The sequence below is a fragment of the Scomber scombrus genome, chromosome 10 (genome assembly GCF_963691925.1).
Source record: "Scomber scombrus chromosome 10, fScoSco1.1, whole genome shotgun sequence".
Classification (NCBI taxonomy): Eukaryota; Metazoa; Chordata; class Actinopteri; order Scombriformes; family Scombridae; genus Scomber; species Scomber scombrus.
Window position 1 is genome coordinate 28,540,800 of NC_084979.1, and position 20,628 is coordinate 28,561,427.

Here is a 20,628-nt window from a genome sequence, read left to right on the forward strand (position 1 = left end):
TAAGACTCTAATGTTTAATCTGTTCAGTAGATCCTGTAGCAGCAGTCAAATGTTAAACATACAGAATAAATGTTCTTATCTACAAACTAAACGTGTTCCAGTCCAATCCTTAAGTTTCATTCTGAGCAGCGTGCTCACAAAGGACTGCTAACGGAGGAGTGGGAAAAGAAGAAAAAAAAATTTATGAGATGATTCAGGGCTGCAACTAATGAGAAACAGTTGAAAAATTCCAGCTCAGTACAAGCTGGAATATCTTCTCTTATCCCGACTAACAGTCCACAACCCAAAGATATTCAGTTTACTGTCATAAAGGACTTAAAGAAACTAGAAAATAATCACATTTGAGAAGCTGGAAGCACAATGGAAATGTGACACACTGTTAGCAGAAAGAAGTGTACGTGTTATGGATTCTACTTTTTTTCATTCTCAAGTAAAATAACAAACTAGTTTACTATAAAGAGTGAAATAGTGATGTTTTCAGGTGGTTGACAAACAGTCCAAAACCTAAAATATTCTGTTTAACATCATTTAAGACACAGACAGAAACTCACACCGGAGAGTGGATGCATCAATTGCTGATAAATGACTTGAATGATTAATCGATTATCAAAATTGTTGTTTATTGGTGGTGTTTTACTCCAGCTTAACAGTTCTATGACTACACAACGCTCTGCTGCCGCTCTTCAAGGATGCTGTAAAGACTTTAGAGGAAACTGAGGAGATCACAACTCTTCACATGTCTTCTTCAGACTGGATTAAATCTGGAATATGGATGTTTTTATCTTTAACAGAGTATCCATGCTTTCCCTGTTCTGTGAGAACACACACACACATACACACACACACACACACACACACACACACACACACACACACACACACACACACACACACACAGGGTGACTTACGTTTGGAGTCCTTGACAGTTTTCAGAGCTGACTGCAGTCGCTCCAACATGCTGAACAGTTTAGATCACAAACACCAAAAACAAAAACTACTGCAGCACGTCGACTGTCTCTCTGTTAAACTGACTGTCTCTCTGTTCACCTGACTGTCTCTCTGTTCACCTGACTGTCTCTCTGACTGTTTCTGTCTCTGTGTGTGAGGTTGTGCCTCTGAGAGCCGACGAGTGAGACTGAGTCAGAGAGAGAGACAGAGAGAGAGAGAGAGAGAGAGAGAGAGAGAGAGAGAGAGAGAGAGGGAGAGAGAGAGAGAGAGAGAGAGAGAGAGAGAGAGAGAGAGAGAGAGAGAGAGAGAGAGAGAGAGAGAGACAGCTGGTAGGGGGGGTGTGGCCAAATGAGAGCAGATAGCGGTGGGAGGGAACAGATATGGACGAGAAGTTGAAGGGGAGGAATTTTAACACAAGAGATTATTGTTCTGTTTTCAGGAGAGGAAACAAGAGAGGAGAGGAAACAAGACATGAAACAAGAGAGGAAACAAGATAGGAGAGGAAACAAGAGAGGGAAGGAAACAAGACAGGAAACAAGAGAGGAAACAAAAGAGGAAGCAAGAAAGGAGAGGAAACAAGACAGGAAACAAGACAGGTGAGGAAACCAGAAAGGAAAAAAGTGGGGAAGAAACAAGAGAGAAGATGAAAAAAGAGAGGAGAGGAAAAAGTGTATTTGAGTGCTCTGTGACTGTGTTGTTCGTCTCATCGCTTCCTTCCAGCTGAATTGAGCTGAATCAGTGGAACAAACAGAAGCTCGAGTGCTGCTTTAATCAACCGGAGACTCGCTGAAGCTGCACCTTGACACATTTACTGCAGAGCTCCGTGAACCAGCACTGAGTCCTGCCGGCGCCCTCTAGAGGCTGCAGCCATCACTGCAGACACGATGTGAACAAACAGTCTGAAGATTGATCTGTTTTCAGACTCTGATTGATCTACACGTTGACATATTGCGATGTTTTTTAAAAAGGCAAATCTTCGTCCTCCTCATGTAATGAATGTTAATGAGGACAAAACACTTTTCAATACAAACACTCCAGTACGCTCCATACTTTAAATGCAGGACTTGTAGTAGGAATGGAGTATTTTTATATTGCTGCTTTACTCCTTTTACTGAAAGCAGCTATTATCAGGGCCTGAATTACAGTGAGGGATTGCAGGTATTGTGCATAGTTTAATAGATTCCTGCAAATCCAGCACTTATAACGTTGGAAATTGACTTGATTTACTTGAAGGCAGACAAACATGGACCACTGGCTAAATTTGTAAATCTACATCCTCTGAAGCTGAACCTGCTCAGAAAAAAACAGCAGAGCCCGAAATGATTCAAACAGCAGCACCAGTGATGTCGACATTAACAATGTTAATCCTCAGGATCCTCAGACAGCTAACAGTAACGTTACTGAGGTGAAGCAGCCGTTCACAGACACATTTTAGGCAAACTGGCAAATGGATACCAAATATATCCATGGCTTCAACTTGTAAAATGCACAGTGCGTTTTAGCAGCAGATGTTACAAAACGTCAACTTTACGGCACCAGTTTATTTTACAGCAGCATTAAAGAGAAAAAACACGAGGCTGGTTCAGCAAAGAAAGTGATGCTAATGCTACTAAAGTTGCAGTTGCTCTCTTCCAACTTATAATATATATTACTTAACTATATAATACAGTTCAGAGAGAATATTTTAAATTGGAGGAGTGCGACAAAATGCAATCTGACGTAAGAACAGGACAAGTTGAGACCTGTAGTCCCCTCCCACGAAGTAAAATCCCCCCTATGTGAATCATTTAAGGTGGAATTACCCCCATTGTTGAAAAATGAATTTCAGGCCCTGATTATTGATGTTTTTAACGATGTCTGATCTGTCAGTGTATAATGTGTTTGTGTCTCGTAGTGATGAACCTACAGAGAATTATCAGAGACTCTGCAGCTTTACGGAGCTTTATAGTGAGTTTCAGATCATTCTTTATCTGTCTGGTTGTAACTTTTTTTGTTAACCTTTGGATTTATCAGGACTCACCTCCGTTCACTTCCTGGGAGGCGATGACGAATCCGAAGCCTTCTCCCGGTCGCCTCCTCAGCTCCACCTCCACGGTCTTCGCTCCTCTTCCTTCTTTGGCGATTGCACCCAGAGCTCCTCCCCCACCTCTGATTGGAGGAGGTCCGCCGGCGCTCTCCTCCACCCCGATCAGGTCTCGTGGCTCTAAGGTCAGCGTTACGGGAACGGAGTCCAGGAAGCTGGTGCTCTGGATGAGGGCTGGGGGCCCGTTGGGAGTCTGGGCAGGAGGGGCCCCTGTAAGACAAGGAGGAGTCAGAATGATGGGAGCTGAAGGAGAAGTCACATGGTACCAAGCTGAGTGGGTGTGTGTGTGTGTGTGTGGGGGGGGGGGGTTGTTTTGTTTACCTTGGTTGATCCCTACAGCAGGTAGGTGCCCCTCCTGGGGGCTCTCGGGGGCCAAGCCGGCCTGGCTGAGGAGGGGAACAACCCCCACCAAGGCACCCGTGGACGGGGAAGGCAAGTCGGCTGAAGTGGGGGGATGTGAGGAGGAAGGGAGGATCTTGTAGAGGTTAGGAGTGACAACTGGGGTGATGACTGGGGAGGAGACGGGAGCTGAGAAAGGAAGAAGAAAAAGTTATTTATTATTTAGTTTGTTCCAAACTACGGCCGCAAACAACAATTACTGACATGATTGATTATTTTCTTGATTATTCGATTAGTAGTTTGGTTCATAAAATGTCAGAAAATTGTGAAAAATGTTTCTTTAAGTCCAAGATGACGTCCACAAATGTCTTATTTTATACACAACCCAAACACATTCAGTTTAATGTCAAAGATGACGAATGAAACCAGAAAATATAACATTTCATTGATCATCAAATAAGCTGCAGATTTATTTAATAGTTGGCAACTAATCAATGAATCCACTTATCATTGCAGCTCTCTTCCAAACCTGCAGCCAGAAGTCTTTTACCTTTATTGTTGCTTTATAACCTCATTAAGTTGCTAATAATGTCAATAATCAATGGACAGGTTTGGAGGTTTTCAGACAGCTGTACCTCCTCTGTAGACCAGCAGCACCACCTCACCCTGTTTGGTGTGTTCTTGCAGAACTCTCTGGACCTGAGGAAGGAAACACACCTGTATTACCGTATCAGGCCAAGTATCAAATGACCCCAACACACCTTTCCAACACCTGTCATCTGTCCAAATGCTGTTTGAAGATAAACACTTCTCATACACTTTCCTACAATGTGGCTTTAGTTCTTCAAATGAAACAAGCAGGTAAGTGGGTTGATCATGTGACTCCACAATGACACTGCTATGAGTCGTTTTCTAATTTGGCGTCTCTGTCAGCAGCAATCAGCTCGATGACATCATTTATCTGTGCTTTATTAGCCGTCACACATCACTGTTAAACTATAATGATGTTTTCTGATGTGACATTGCTGTAGTGAAGATCTGGTTAGATTCAGGCACAAAAACACTTGGTTAGGTTTAAAGAAAATTCATGGTTTTAAATGATGACTTTGTTAAGGTTGCAACCATCTTACTGCTACTTTCATCATGATTTTAACTACTTATTAAATCCCTCAGGGTCATGCTGCTTTAATGCCTCGTGGTCTGTGAGAATAATTTTTTTTCCTGACATACACTGCACTGCTTACTTTACCTCTTATCTCATACTTTATTTTATTTATTTATTTTCTGACTCATTATGCCTATTGTGTATGTTCTTTATTCCATCATATATTTATTCTATTTTTTTTTTTTACTACAATCACTGGGACCTGAGTACAGTATTTTTTTCTCTTTCATGCATCTATATGGCTGGAATGACAATAGCAATCCTTGGATCCTTGATGAACCATGTGATATGGGCTAAAGTCACTACTTTCTTAAAGTTAGACGACCCTCATCATTGTTGTCAGGGTTAAGGTTAGGGGATGATTGTAACTATGCTTTTTAAACAACTGTATGAAAACAGGGGCCTCTGTCTGAAAACAGGAAATGAACAGGGGCCCCCTCTGTGGCAAAGTCCATTGTTGGGTTAATGCCTCCATCCACCCCTCCTCCCCCTGTGTTGTTTTCTTTGGGAGAACAGTCTCCACTACCTTTACCTGCACTGTGCACTAAAGTGTGTGAAATTCAGATGATAGTTATAACGTATTGAATGGGAGGAGGCTGGTGTTCTGGGTCTGAAAGGTAAAGTCAATGTGGAAGAGCCTTAAACCTGCATTCCCTGTAATGGCCAGCAGGGGGCAACTCCCCTGGCTCCAAAAAGAAGTCAGATTGTATGGAAATCTATGAAAAAATGATCAAACCTAGTCTCAATCACTAGTTTTGAGTACAGCATGATGTAAGATTTTGTAAATAATTGCCCTATTTATAGTAAAATAGACAATAAAGCAGGGTATGCTTTAGGGTGTGGCTACGTTGTAATTGACAAGTCGCTACCAAAGCAGTGCATGAGGTGCTGTAGTTCCTCCCCACCTCCACCAGCTCCACTCACTCATCAATATATATGGTCACTTCTCATCACCTCTGGCTCCAAAAAACCAGGATGGCAACAGTCAAAACGTTAAACTTGAGGTATCAAAATTGGAGTCCACAAACCAGTGGGTGACATCGCAGTGGCTACGTCCATTATTTTTATAGTCCATGTGTTAGCTTTGGGCTACAACTTATACATTTGTTCAAATTTTGTCAAATTGTCTCCATTAAAAGTCGACTGAATTATCTGTTAGCAGCTCCTGTTTGCAGTGTAACATGACTTACAGACAACTATCACTGCATTACTGTGATGCTAACGAAAACTTAAACTAAATGTTGGTGTTTTGTAATCTATCTGAATTCATGTAGATGTTCATTTAGGTTGTGATTAGCAAATCAGAGTGAAGCACTGAGATGCGACCCTCACAGTTTGGACGTTGGATAAATAATCATTTCTAACCTGTGAGAAGCTGAGATTCTGCACATCCGCTCCGTTGATCTTCACTATAGCGTCGCCCAGCTGCAGTGAGGGGCACTGCCTTCGATCCCAGATCCGTCTCACCACTGCCAGCTGACCGCCTTGGCCCCCTGCTGTCACGCTAAACCCGAGCCCCCCACCCTCATTTCGCCCGAGGGCCACCGGCACAAGTTCACCACCGGGGGCCGACCCAGGCGACCCCGACCCAGGTGACGCCGCCCCGAATGGCAGCGCCAACCCCGGGTTTCCTCTGGAGGCCGTGGAGGTGGCTGAGTGATTGGCCGGGCAACCGTTAAAACCGCAGGATGGGATGTCTCTGGGCGGGGTCAGAGCCAACGAGGTCTGAGGCATCGGCGGGCGCTGAATAGGAGCACCAGGAGGTGTGGAGGAGGGGGTGGGGGTGCTAACGGCAGTGGAGCTGGTGGAGGGTTGGTGGAGGCCCAACTCGGGCTGAGAGAGGGGCAGTTTGAACAGAGTGTGGGAGGACGAGGAGGAGACCGGGAGGGTGGAGGAGGAGATGGGGAGGGTGGACGTAGACAGGTCGCTCTCTGAGGACTTGGAGCTCTGATGGTGGAGGAGGGAGGTGGAGGAGAGGGCGGGGAGAGTGCTGCTGTTGTAGCGAACCAGAGAAGACCTACGAGGAGGAAGAGGGAGAGAAGATTCAAGCTGTAGTAGCTAACGATGCTAATGCAAAATAATGCTAGAGCTCTCCTCACCTTCGTGTTCCAGGGTTGGAAAGGCCGGAGTCAGAGTTGCTGTGATTGGCTGTCATCTTCTCTGGAAGGGGGGGCGGACCCAGTGGAGGATCAGAGGATGTGGGAGTGGGTGGGCTTATGAGTCCATTCGTCATTGGCTGAGCAGCAAAAGCGGGCGGAGGTTGGCCCATTCCTGGATTAGAGACCGAAGTAGATAATCAGCAGGGTGAAATTAGAAAACAACAGATTATAAAGTGTGTGTGTTTAATTCTCTGCAGGTGTTTCTTCATCTTGTCAAACACACAGAAGAAATTAAACCAGAATAATGAGATGTTTGTAAATCCTGTGCTGTGTCTCAAACTCCATGGTCAAACATCTACAATAGTAATTTGCGTTTTGGTTTGTTATTATAATACAAACAAGGCAACACAGTTACCCATCTGTAGGTTTAGGGAGTCAGGCAGAGATATCCTCTGACCTTAGGTACCACAGCAATGCTACACTGCTATCAGAGTGACTCCTGCTTTCCCCAAAACACCACAAACATTTTCAAATCTCTTCTTCTGTACTGTACTGTAAGTGCATTCACACTGAGAAGTATGGAAAAATGTAGTGCCTTCAAAATGGTCAAAAAGTTGAGTGTGGAAATAAGGACACTTCTTGCTCTCAACGGTCACAATCTTGGCGACATAGTGTTAGGGGAGGGACAACATTTCAAACAGGAAATGGTGGCTGAGGACGTTGTAACTACGGTGAATTATACAAATGTAAAGTATACATGTATTTTTTGCACTAAGCACCACTATACTGTTGTCACAAGTAAGCCATCAGTATGTTTATTGGGTTAATTAAGCAGTCTGTAATGATTTGTTGCCGTGAACGATGACACAAATGCTAACGCTGGCTTGTATGTCCACAGCGGCCATGTCTGATTTGAGACACTAACCTGTTGAAATCTGCGCACCTCACAATTAAGTACGTAGTGTGCACAGTGTACTGAGTGAAGTATGTGATTTGAGACACAGCACAGGCGTAGTTGAACCTTGAACCTTGAAAAGTTTCATTAATTCTTCTCAAACACAATATTAGTGACTCTCAGTTCTTCTTCTACAGTTTGGATCAACATGAAACTCTTCTCCTTGAATCATCAGTACAACAGATGAACAACTGTGTTAGAAAAGATCAGGTTGTTTAGTAAAAAGTCGAAGCTACGAGACTGTGATGTAAAAACTGAAGGACAGAAGTCGACTCCCATGATGAATTTCAGTAAGAAATAAAGTTGAGTCTTGTTCCTGACCTGCTATGCTGCCGTTGGTGTCCAGCGTGCGGCTGTAGGTGAGGTGTGTCAGGCCGCGGTTCACGTTGGGGGGGTTGGGGGGCTCGCTGGGGGTCTGTGGCTGTTGGAGGAGTTATAAGGGTAATGATTAATATTGATTATAATGATTAATACAGAGTCATAGTGATCATGAAAACTAAGTGAACTCTGCACCGTCTCCAGACTCTGTTTGGGACATCCGTCGGGGTTGTAGAGCATCGGGTATCCTCGCCTCAGCACCACGTCCACGCTCTGACCCATCGGCACCGACTTCAGCATTTCCACCACCTCTTTATGAGAGCGACCCAGCACGCAGCTGTCGTTGATGTAGACCAGGATGTCGGCTGCAGGAGAGCAGAGACACACACAGAGTCAGTTTATAATCAGCTGACCAGCGTTGGGTGTCGTTACTCAATACCTTTAAGGTATCGACGGAAATAAATTGATACCAAGTAGTATTGAAACATCTTCTGTCAAACAATACCTGCAATCAATTCTTTTTGCATCCAGATGTTTAAAATTACATTACCAAATAGTAGTTCATTTCACAGTTATTGTAATGTTTGTGGACTTTGGAGCATTTTGAACATTTTGCCTCCTAAGTAGTATGCAAGCACACATTCATTCATTGCACTTTCATGACTTTTATTTGAGTATATGTCTACGTACATTACACACATACATGGATTTATAAGTGTGTGTGAAGTATGCTGTGACCCATATACTGATTATTTAATAATTTGAAGACTTTCAAAATGCATTTGGGTAAAAATCAAAATCATCTAGATGTGGAGGAGTTTATGCAATTTAATGGGTATCGAATAAAATACTCAGTTGGTATCGGTATCAGTTTTAGGGTACTTGGATTGCTATTAGTATTGTAATTTTTTTAACGATACCCAGTCCTACACCTGGCGCAATGATTAACAATTTTTTTCTATAATGGACACATGTTGTACCACCCAGCAGGGTTTCATAGTTTAATTTCACCAACTTCTCACCACAAATGAAACTCAATTGTGATTTTGTCCATTACCATTGCAAAGTAAAGAATTAATGAAAATGTTTGGTTGCACAAGAATAACACAATGTTTGTCATGAATCCAGTCGAGGTGTTTCGGATGAAAATACATCAGTAAGGATGCTTAAAACAGAAAAATATCAACAGACAAGAAAAAGCAGGAATCACCATCGCATAATGAAATGATCTTGTGGATCCGTTGTATGTTTTGTCGGTATAATTTAAAACGTCTGTCAGATTGTTGGTTAGTTTTTCAGGATTTTACCATTTTAACTGGTTTATTACAGTTTCTGTTTCTGCTGTTTTCAGCTTGTTTCTCTGACATTTTTCTGGGTCTTTTCTCTGCTATTAAACAGGAGTTTTCCGCTGCCTATTGAAAAAAACTCTCTGCTCTCTTTTCTTTCCCAGGAGATTTTATGAAGTGTGTGTATGTGTGTGTATGTGTATGTGTGTGTTACATTCCTGACTATTTATCCTATGTGCACGTGAGCAGGTCTGACAGTGTGGGAGAGAAAGGAGGCTGTGTGTCGGACAGATTAGAGAGAGTAGAGAGAGAGAGAGAGAGAGAGTGTGTGTGTGTGTGTGTGTGTGTGTGTGTGTGTGTGTGTGTGTGTGTGTGTGTGTGTGTGTGTGTGTGTGTGTGTGTGTGTGTGTGGATTAGCTGTAGATCATGTGTTTTGTGTCCCTGTGAAAAAAAATAAAGACCTTAGAAGCAAACAGCAACATAATCCTTCAGAGAGAAAGAAAGATGCTTGTTTCAAATTCTGTGTCTGTTTTATAAGATCTGAATAATATGTCAGATCATTTTCAAGTTTAGGGGTTTAAAATAAAACACACTGTTTGCTACAGCCGCTAGATGACTCATATCTGCAAAGGTGGTCAGATTTAGCAGATTATGTGATGTAAAGTTGTCTGAAATGGTGTGTGGAAATCAGGAAATCGTGTGTGTTTACAGGAGAAGGGTCAATGGATCATTATAGTCCTGACTTTGTGCACCGCCCCTGAACAGAGCCCAAGACCCAAGAAAAATAAAATGAGGTGGAAAATCGATCGATCAAAAGAATTAACTGAGAAAATAATAGTCAGAATATTTAGTTCTACTTCACCCATTTTGTTAATAATGTCCTAAGCAATAAAACCAGAAGATAAAACTGCAAATAGCTTCATATTAACATAAAAAAGAGGTGGAGACAGATTCTCACTTCCTATTGTACTGTATGAAGGATTTCAGAGAGGTTTTCGTTAAAATAAATCATATATCCTGAGTTTATCTATCTCCCTGCCCTATCTGATGCTATCAACCATTAAAACTAAATATACACAATAAAACAATGATGTGATAATTGTGTCTAAAAAGAGCAGCTGTGTTTGTTGGTCAATGGTTAACCTGAACAGTGGAGAAAGAGTCCAGGATGTCTTGCCCTGAAAATGTTTATTGAAGCTTGGTCAAAGAGAATCAGAGTATTATCAATATACCCGTCTGATGCATGACGCCACCACGATTCTGAGGAAACTGTCCTCCGTGGATCATCTTTAAGCCTTCAGAGATAGTACCATGAATACTCAAATACTGCATCTACAGTAATGGAATTTGCCTATTGGTTCATTATTCTACAAACAAGGCAACACAGTTACCCATCTGTAGGTTTAGGGAGTCAGACAGTTATATCCTCTGACCTTGGGTGTCACAGCAATGCTTCAACTTTATCAAAGTGACTCCTGCTTTCCCCAAAACACCACAGCCTTCACTGTCTCAAGGAGAGAAACAGCATGCCAAGATGATAGTGCGGCCTGTACTGTGAATTCAAGGCCCATGTTTCACCCTAAATATGGAAGATTCCCTAACAGTAACATTAGTAGCAGTGAAGCAGTAATATTAATAGTAGTGAAGCAGTAATAGTAGCAGCAGTGTAAACAGTATCAGTACCTGTATTGAGGGCAGGTGGGCCTCCAGGTGTGACGCTGTACACCTGCAGGAACTCTCGCGGTCGACTTCCTCCGACGATGTTGAAGCCGAAACCTCGAGGACCTTTAGAAAGCCGGGTGTGGATGGAGTAACCCTTCAAATCACTGGGCTCCTCGGTGAACTCTGGGACTGAGACATGACAGAGACAGACGATAGAGAATAAAACACAGGTCCAAATTTAAAGATTCACTCTTAACCAGACAAACATCTTGCAGTCATAATTTTACTAAAGATTAAGTGAACAAGTTGTACAAAGTCTGATTCCTGTGTATTTTATATGATAAGTACACTAGTAAAGTTCTGATTGAAGGAAGTAGACTTTTGTGTAATTATTTTATATTTCTATTTTGCATTTATATCACATGAAATAAAATGGTAGCAGGTGTTTGAGGTTGTAAATATAAAATATTAACAGAAAAAGGGTGAAAATAATAGTTTTATAAACTGTAAAATGTTAGTTAAACAACAGGATGTGAAACAGTTTGTCTCTGCTGCCCCCTGCTGGTAACATAAGTCTAATGCAGCAGTTCTCAGGGGTCTTAACCTTTAAATATCATTCATATTTTGACCACAGTATTTTCAGAGTTAGTCTCTATACCAAACTTCTGAATCACAAATTTCATTCATTCATAAACACTTTGTCAGTCACAGATAAATAGGTGGTTAATCCTTAACGAGGCGTTCAGGGAGCAGAGAAGTTCTTATGCTTTTTGTTTATGGAGAAAAAACATTTCACATTCACACTATATAATATATTTGTCTTTTGTTACATGAAACAGGAGAAAAAAATTATTTCAATGAATTATATTACACGAAGAATCCAACAATATGTATGAATGTTGATTTTTGAGGGTGTTTTTTTGCTCAGATCAGATGTTGACTCTGAACAGAATGTAAGGGTTAAAGGTGTTTCGGGGGTCCCCAGGAATAGAGGGAATAATTTAATTTCACTATAACTCCATCAGGAAGTAACATAGTGACAGAGTGTGTTGGTCATTGTGTTACTGTTTCTGTAATAAAACATGTAGAAGTAAAAATCTCATTAGATGGGGATCTGAGGTCAGTTTAACGATCCACTAGGACTGGGTGTCATTTCAAAAGTTATGATACCAGTATTAATCAAAAATTCCCATTAAAGTGATACAAATACCAACTGAGTACTTCATTCGATATCTATCATGTGAATAGAAGCATTAAAGGTAGGGTTGGTAATCCTGTTCAGAAGCACTTTTTGTTATACTGGGTGAAATGGTCCTTCTATTATCAGAGGTATCAATACATTATGTCTTTAGAAAAAGGAACGGAAAAAAATCAGACCCCTGTGGCAGCCACAGGACTGATAAAACTCTGACCAATCCATGCTCTTCGCACCGAAAAGCAAAAACCAATCAGGTGCCTTCATGTCTAGTTCTGCATCAGTCTTCACCTGTCGCTGTTGCCGGTTTGTGGGGGCGTGGCTTGGACGGACTCACTGACGGGAGGGGGAGCAGCGGGGTGGAACTTAGAGGAGGCAGGAGGAGGTGCTATTTTCAAATCTTGCTAGCTCTCTTGCTAGCTTTCCAACATTACCAACCCTACCTTTAAATTGCATTAAATGCCACCAACTCCTCCACATCTAAATGATTAGATTTTTCGATAAATGCATTTTTAAAGTCTTCAAATTATTAATATTTATCAAACAAAGAATGCTTGCATTGATTGGCTGTCAGCAAGTCCATACAAATAGTCATATTTTCTAACTCTGGGTGCAAAAAGGATCGACTGCAGGTATCGTTTGACAGGAGATTTTTCGATACTACTTGGTATCGATTTATTTTGATACTTTTAAGGTTTTGAGTACCGATACCCAGCCCTAAAAACTTCAAGAACTACTGATCTAATGCAACAGGAAGTGAGTTTCTGTGACAAACTCAAAGACATAAAAAGTGAAAGTTTGGATGCTGACAACAGACTTACGTTCTGTAGAGGAAGTCGTTTCTTTGTTCAGAGTCCGAGGATCCAGCCAGCTGGTCGTCTTCGAGTTATGACTGAAAGAGAGAGACATCATCATCATCATCATCGTCATCATCATCATCATCATCATCATCATCATCATCATCATCATCATCATCATCAGTATATCCACGGTGAGAAATGAACATTCACAATGACTCCTGGGTAATGTAGGAGCCAGTCAGAACAATGTGGTTAAATTTGGTTATATGTGGAAAATATTTACTTTTGTAAATACAGTAAACCTTCAGTCAATTCTGATGTCTGAGTTTGCAATTTAACAAAAACTGGCTTGTTAAATTCATCCATTAAAATTAAAGAGTACTGGTGCAGATAATGAGGCCTTTTTTTAAGGATTAAACCATCAGTAGGTAGGAGACTCCATTGAAAATCTTAATACAGGGGTGCCAAACTCTTTTTAGTTTAAGGGCCACATACAGCCCACTTTGATCTCAAGTGGGCCGAACCAGTAAAACCATTGCATAATAACTTATTATAACATATAGTATATATTATAACTTTGCTATAATAAACCTAATGTTTACAAAACAAAGTCAACAAATCATCAACATATGCTGTTGAATCCCGAGCAGCTGTCAGTTTCATTGTCATTAAAGTGTTTGTGTGTGAACCTGGAACACAGTTTTTTTTTATTGATCACAGAAAAAAATGCTATAAAAATGAGTCCCAAACATGCAGGCCTGTCAATTTGGGGCTACCCTGGTAGGAGATACTGATAAAATGTGTCCAAGTCCACCAAGGTGAATTTGTCTTTAAAATCTGGATCACATTATAGGTCAATTATCTCAAGTTGGACATTCTTGACTCTGAATGGTGAGCAAAAATAAGTGAGAACAGCGGTGCATTTAATTAAAAAATTAGGCTCACTTTTCTGTAATATTCATACTTTGCAAAGTTCCAGTGGGCCAGATTGGACCCTTTGATGGGCCAGTTCTAGCCCACGGGCCATATGTTTGACACCACTGTCTTAATATATTACAAACAATCAGAATCAGACGGTTAAGTTAAACCTACGCCATAATCAGATTATTGATGTTTTTAATTGATCTCATCACTCACTCGATGTAATACGGCTCTCCTGAATCACTGAACGCTAACTCCCAGTTTTCAGGCAGCGGGTCCCCTCCTCCTCCTCCTCCTCCTCCTCCCCCTACTCCTCTTCCTCTTCCTCTTCCCACTCCTCTTACTCCTCCGTTCTCTATTCCCTCCCGGCTCCCGATCGTCGACTCCCATGATTGGCTGAGAGGCAGCGTGGTGGGCGGGGCTCCGGCTGAACCTGCTGGAAGAGAGAAAGAAAGAAAGAGGAGTGTCATCATCAAACACCTGCTGAAAGGGTGAAAACGAGGTGTAGTGAATTCTCTTTAAAGCCTTCAGGACAGTGCTATCATGCACCTCTTAGGAAACCAAACTGCTATCCTAATTTCTTCATTCCTTCTGCTATAAGGCAGTCATTGACATGTCGGCCACCTCTTTTAAACTTGTGGTTTAACCAGGCTCCTCACCTAAGCCTACATATAAGTGGCAACCTGAGTCTGACTGACGGTTTCTGCTGCTTGTGTTTTTCCTTTTGTACCAATATGTCGATCTGTTGTCACTGGCCTGCCCTTCTGGGATAAATTAACTTGTCAATCACACACACACACGGACGCACACACACACACACACACACACACACACACACACACACACACACACACACACACACACACACACACACACCCTCTAAAATTGTCTAAGCTTCGTAAAAGTAGATTTTATAGCAGAGCTGTTGTATTGGGTTGTGTTAGACCAGTGGGGCAAACACACGGACATGGATAACTTTGCAAAGTATGAAAATTGCAGAAAAGTAATTCCAATTTTTCTGCTCCTTAAGAGTTTTTTTTCCACCCTGACCATGAATACAATTCTCTGAAAAAACAATGAATACATATTGTGCTCATATTTAAACCATTAATATATTGATCATTCTGCAAAATGTTGTCAATCAGCAGCTTCTGTGCAAAATAATGTGAAAAAAGACACAATACTGTTGAAATTGCATCCGTTTTTCTTAAGTAAACAGATGGTTTATTATAATAAAGCTATAATATATGTATATATATATATATAATATAGTATTTATATGTTATTATGCAATGGTTTTACTGGTCTGGCCCTTGAGATCAAACTGGGCCCTCTATGTGGCCCTTGACCTAAAATGAGTTTGACACCCCTGTGTTAGAGTGTGCAGGTGTTCCTAACAAAGTGCTCCGTAACTGTAAATATATACATGTTTATCATCATGGCTGTCATGCTTTCTATAAGAATGGTAGTGTACATCCATGTGATTTTCTTTTCCTTTCTTACAATATGAACTATGGCTCACTTCTTTTATCATAAGTTATGTGCAATATCATCTTCTAGCTATCTTTAACTTGGCATCCTCTGTGCTCCGCTGAATTGTCTGAGCAGTCTTTAATCAAATTGATTATAATAACTAATAATAACTTTATTCATATATCATCTTTCAAAACTGTTGTGACAAAGTGCTTCACAGAACATAAGACGACAAGAAAATTAAATGCAAAACAACAACAAATAAAATCACTCAGTGTGTGTGCATGTGTGCATGTGTGCGTGTGTGTGTGTGTGTGTGCGTGTGTGCGTGCGTGTGTGTGTGTGTGTGTGTGTGTGTGTACCTGACAGTCCACTGTCCTCCTCGCTGTTGTCTCCTTCCTCCACAGCTTTCTCCAGGTTGCTCAGAGATTTGCTCCTCGTCCTGAAGTTCCTCAGCAGGTTTCGGTGCTCCTGGTACGTGATCGGTGGACTCTCTGGACCGATGTGGACGGGGCGGGGCGTCCCGTAGTAGTTCCCTGTGATTGGACGGAAGAAGAAAAAAGGGGGGGAAACAATTATGGAGGAGCTGAAGGGAGCTGACAGCAATGAAAGAAACAGGTGAAAACCAAACAGACCACATGACAGGAAATAATGTTGTTATAAATAAATAATTATGTTATTAAAGTTTAAAAACTGAAAAAAGTGTTGTTGTTGAATAATTTATCATAATGAAAATATATATACACATAAATGTGAAGGAATATGGTACAAGAGGTCAAAATAAGTAAAGTAAAAAGAGTAAAAAAGTGAAAAAGTGAACAAAGACAAATAATACATCAAATAAAATATAACAATATGATAATGGTAACAATTATACCACTATAAGGACTTCATACAGGTGATGTCACAAATATTGTATCATTAATTTAGTTGTACAGTATACTTATTCTACATCTTTCTCCTCGTTCTATTGCACCCTTAAAACTTACTGCACTTTGCTCATTTGACTGTATTTTCATTTATCAGTTGTTTAAGCACTCTTTTTATGATGTTACTTTTCTAGGAGTTCTAGGTGTTATTTGCATATATGAAAAGAAGCCAGCTATCTTTGTAATGGATACTTCACAAATAAAGATATGGTACACAGTTAAATCACATTAAAGTCTGGAAAAAGAAACATAAAGAAATGAAGAAGTGCAGATAATATGAATAAAAACGACAACATGAGAGAAATGAATCATTAAAAAAAGAAAAAAGAAAACTTTCATTATGCAAGAACAACATGAAATGAAAAGATGGAAACTTTTCAGACAGTTTGAGGATCCTTTTTTCTCGCTTTAAAGATTTTTTTTCAGGTTCGTCACTTTGTTCAGCGAACACAGAAATGTTTGTGTGAGAATTCAGTTTCTATTTTGGTCTCATTAATCCGTCAGATTACAGCTGACAGAGACACAGAGAGACGAGCCGCAGCGAGCTGCTGACGGGCAGGTTTGAGGTTTGAAGGATTAGAGGCAGAAAATCCTCTTTTCCTCCCAAATACTGTTAAAAACAAACTCCACGCAGATCAGCTTTCAAACACACTGCACACTGTAAAAAACATCAGTGCGTTGGCTCCTCACGGCTCAGATTTAAACGCTGTGAAGAATTCTGATCTCTTAATAAAGTAAAGCATCAAACACAATATAAAACATCAAAAGAAAACAATATAAAAACCATATTTAAATAAAACTAACAGAAAAATGTAGATAAAGGATCAAAAGAAAAAGCGGATCAAGATGACCTCATTCAACGTGTTACATCATATTATTTCTGATTATTACTGATGCATTCATGTGAAAGCAGCATTTTAATGTATCTGATGATTGTGAAGCTGATTATAATATATTTTTTAATTTAATTTGTTTAAGAAAGTCTCACAGTTGGACTTTGGGAAACAGTGATCGACATGTTTCACCATTTTCTGACATTTTATAGACCAAAAGCTTCATTAATTAATTGAGAAAATAATAAATAGATTAATTGATAATGAAAATAACTGTTAGTTGCAGCCTTTCACAATACTGTTGGTAAACGTTAATAGGAGGTGTAGTTTACTACAGTGTTCACTACATAATCATTGTTTAATGTTCTTTATTTAGGATTTAAACTTCAGCTGAATGAGAGACGGCTGAGAAAAGAAACTGGTGGATCACAGGCTGAACAGGAAGACTTCAGCTTTATGAAATGAGTAATAAAAAGTAGAGAAGTATATTTACTAAAGTAGAAGTTTGATGCTACTTTGTACATTTCAGAGGGAAATATTGTATTTTCTACTCCACTACATTTATTTGACAGTTTTAGTTACTTTTCAAATGAAGATTTGACACAATGGATAATATAACAAGCTTTTAAAATACAACACATTATTAAAGATGATACCTAAAAGCAGTGTGTAGTCGGCTCACATTTCAGATGTCTATGAGTTGTTAACAGCTCCACCAAATGATTGAGTGATTTTTCCCTCTAAACTTCTCACATGGATTCATTTCAAGTACTTTTACTGTAATAATGCATACTACATCACTCATAATACTGCAGTACTTTTACTGTAATACTGCATACTACATCACTCATAATACTGCAGTACTTATACTGTAATACTGCATACTAAATCACTCATAATACTGCAGTACTTTTACTGTAATACTGCATACTACATCACTCATAATACTGCAGTACTTTTACTGCAATAGGAATTTTACTTGCCATGTATTATCTTACGTTGTTGTATTGGTACTTTAACTGCAGTAAAGGATCTGAGTTTCTCCACTGCTGCCAGAAATAATCTGGATGTAAAAAATAAAAAGTCTAAAAATAAATGACGAGCTGATTCCACTAAATTCCAGCAAGATGTTTCACAGTGAAGCCAAATAAAATAAATCTGTAAATAATGATGAGTTGAACGTGTTGTAATAAAGGGACAGTCTTCTGTTTTTCACAGCTCAGTACAGTGCTGTAGTGTTCTATGTGCATTTGTTTTCTGTACCTTTGAACTTGCCACTCTCCAGCAGAGCTCCAGACTCCTCCAGAGAGAAAAACTCCTCAATGGACACAAAGTTGTAGTCCACACCTGTGATCTCTCCGTCCCGAGGCTGCCTGGTCGTACCTGCAGGGAGGAGAGCGAGATGTCAACACAGAGGGACAAGGGCTGTATGTATTCTGTCTTAAAACCACAGTCAAGAGCCCAAATTAATATTGAAACCTGTTTTTCTTGCTGTAATCATTCCTCCTGTTCATACTGACCATTAGAAGATCCCTTCATAATGTTTACAATATAAGTGATGGAGGACAAAGTACTCAAACTGTATTTAAAAGTTGATCTCAACATAATATGAAGCTTCAGTCGTCCAAATGAGTCAAATCTTCATCTTCTATGTTTCAACGTTACAGTGTTTTTAGTACCAAAGTCTTTTTGTTACTATACTTCCACCACAGCTCAACAGGGAAACACTAAGAGGGAATCTGATGCTAAAAAGACTGTACATGTGTCAGATATCACTTGATATGACTAACTCAGACTGATGAAGCTCAATAGAAGCTGATCATCTACTTTTAAATGACTGTGTGGACACACTGTGGATTTTGTCCTCCATCACTTTACATTGAAAGCACATTTGAAGATGTTTTAATAGTCAATATGAACAGGAGGAATGATTACAGAGAGGAAAACCTCTTTCACTGTTCATATGGACACATGACTTCTGGTTTAAGACACTCTTTAAAAACTGTGAACATGTCCTTTAAGCTCTGCTCAAAAATCCACTAATTTGTCACTAGCTGCTTTTTTGAAAAGAAAAGAAAAAAAGACACTAAGAGGTCTTAAAAGTCATCGAAATTGAGCAAAAACTCACTAAGTTGGCGACTGAGTGTGTGTCATGTTCTTTCATATTAACATATCAGCTTTCATTAAATGGTTGTCTTTTTTTTTAAGTCATCACAGTAACTTAAGTCACTAATTCTAACATGAATTATTGCTTAACAAGCGTGCTGTGTGTAATTAACCTGACTAGCGTGGTATATAAAGGTAAAAATCTGCTTTTCACTGAGTTCAAACAACATAAAACACTGACTGTAACTCAGCTGGTGTTTGTTTTAGTGACATTTAAGAAGCAGAATGTCTCTATATTTACCTTGATCAATCATTTATGTGTTTTTGTGTTTTATCAATAGGTGAATTACTTCTATGTGAGCTATCGTCAATGTTGAAGCAGCACTTCAGAAAGTCCTCTAAGATCTCAGCAGTCTATGTGTGTGTGTATGTGTGTGAGTAACCAAACACACACCCACACGTCCACAGTAATCATTAACAGAGCTCATCAATTCTCTGACACTACTTAAATCCACACAAACAGAAACCTGCAGCTCTGATCCTTTTTTCAGTTGTGACATCACAGCGTTGACTTCTGTCACAGGAAAATGTAAACAATGAATCTCACTTTAAATCTGTGTAAGAGTTGCAGAGTTGCTGATGAGTCTCTGTAGGTTCATCACATGACACACTGACACATACAGCAGTGTTATAGATGCTTTACAGTTAAATAAAGATGAATAGAATGGAATGGAATGGAATGAAATAGAATGGAATGGAATGGAAGGGAATGGAATGGAATGAAATAGAATAGAATGGAATGGAATAGAATAGAATGGAATGGAATGGAATGGAATGGAATAGAATAGAATAGAATAGAATAGAATAGAATAGAATGGAATGGAATGGAATGGAATGGAATAGAATAGAATAGAATAGCCAGATGTATTGTCATTTTATTTAACATATATTGAAATTACAGGTTACACTCAATTTGTACTTTTGAGAAACTAAAAACAAGACAACCAGATAAAAACGAGACACACACGCAGCTGGTGGTCGTGGTTAAAAGAAACCAGCGTTCTGTTAAAAAATGACACATGATGCTGATGATGCTTTTGTTTTTCTGATGAGGACAGTTTTAAAATTAAATGAATGATCTCTGATGCAACAGAGCTGCAACCACTACACAACCTCTGATCAGAAGTTAAAGAGTAAAGATAAAAACCTGTTCTAATACAAAGAGTGAAAAACGATGCAAAATAAACTTTCATTTTCTCTGGTTGCTTTTATTAAACTCTAATTCTCATAATTATGATTAATGAGAAAACATCTCTAGTTTGTTTCCTTTTGTAAATTCAACAGATTTCCACACATGTTCTGTCCTCTAGTAAATTATTTTGTTCTGTATATGGTCTGATTATGTTCCTAAAGAACCATAAGAACATGGAAATCACAGAGTTTCCATCCTGATCAACCAGCACTGATTAGCAAAATAAATAAATACTCACAGTGAACCATAAGCTGAAATGTCAGA

At 39.7% G+C, this 20,628-nt stretch overlaps 1 protein-coding gene across 3 annotated transcripts in view; it reads right to left on the reverse strand.

Annotated features, from left to right (window-relative positions):
* The window catches only part of LOC133987126 (membrane-associated guanylate kinase, WW and PDZ domain-containing protein 3-like), a 48,853-nt gene that overhangs the window by 22,822 nt on the left and 5,403 nt on the right, over positions 1-20,628 (reverse strand). Inside the window, exons 5-16 of one of the 3 annotated variants that reach the window (XM_062426374.1) lie at positions 18,270-18,389; positions 15,607-15,780; positions 13,988-14,204; positions 12,872-12,942; positions 10,877-11,044; positions 8,103-8,272; positions 7,911-8,010; positions 6,635-6,806; positions 5,901-6,552; positions 4,006-4,069; positions 3,353-3,559; positions 2,969-3,241 (exon numbers count right to left, since the gene is read on the reverse strand). In XM_062426374.1, the coding sequence (XP_062282358.1) occupies positions 2,969-3,241; positions 3,353-3,559; positions 4,006-4,069; positions 5,901-6,552; positions 6,635-6,806; positions 7,911-8,010; positions 8,103-8,272; positions 10,877-11,044; positions 12,872-12,942; positions 13,988-14,204; positions 15,607-15,780; positions 18,270-18,389 (2,388 nt within the window). Of the gene's footprint in view, positions 1-2,968; positions 3,242-3,352; positions 3,560-4,005; positions 4,070-5,900; positions 6,553-6,634; positions 6,807-7,910; positions 8,011-8,102; positions 8,273-10,876; positions 11,045-12,871; positions 12,943-13,987; positions 14,208-15,606; positions 15,781-18,269; positions 18,390-20,628 lie in introns of all 3 variants that reach the window. The other 2 variants (XM_062426375.1, XM_062426373.1) reach the window with 2 other exon arrangements.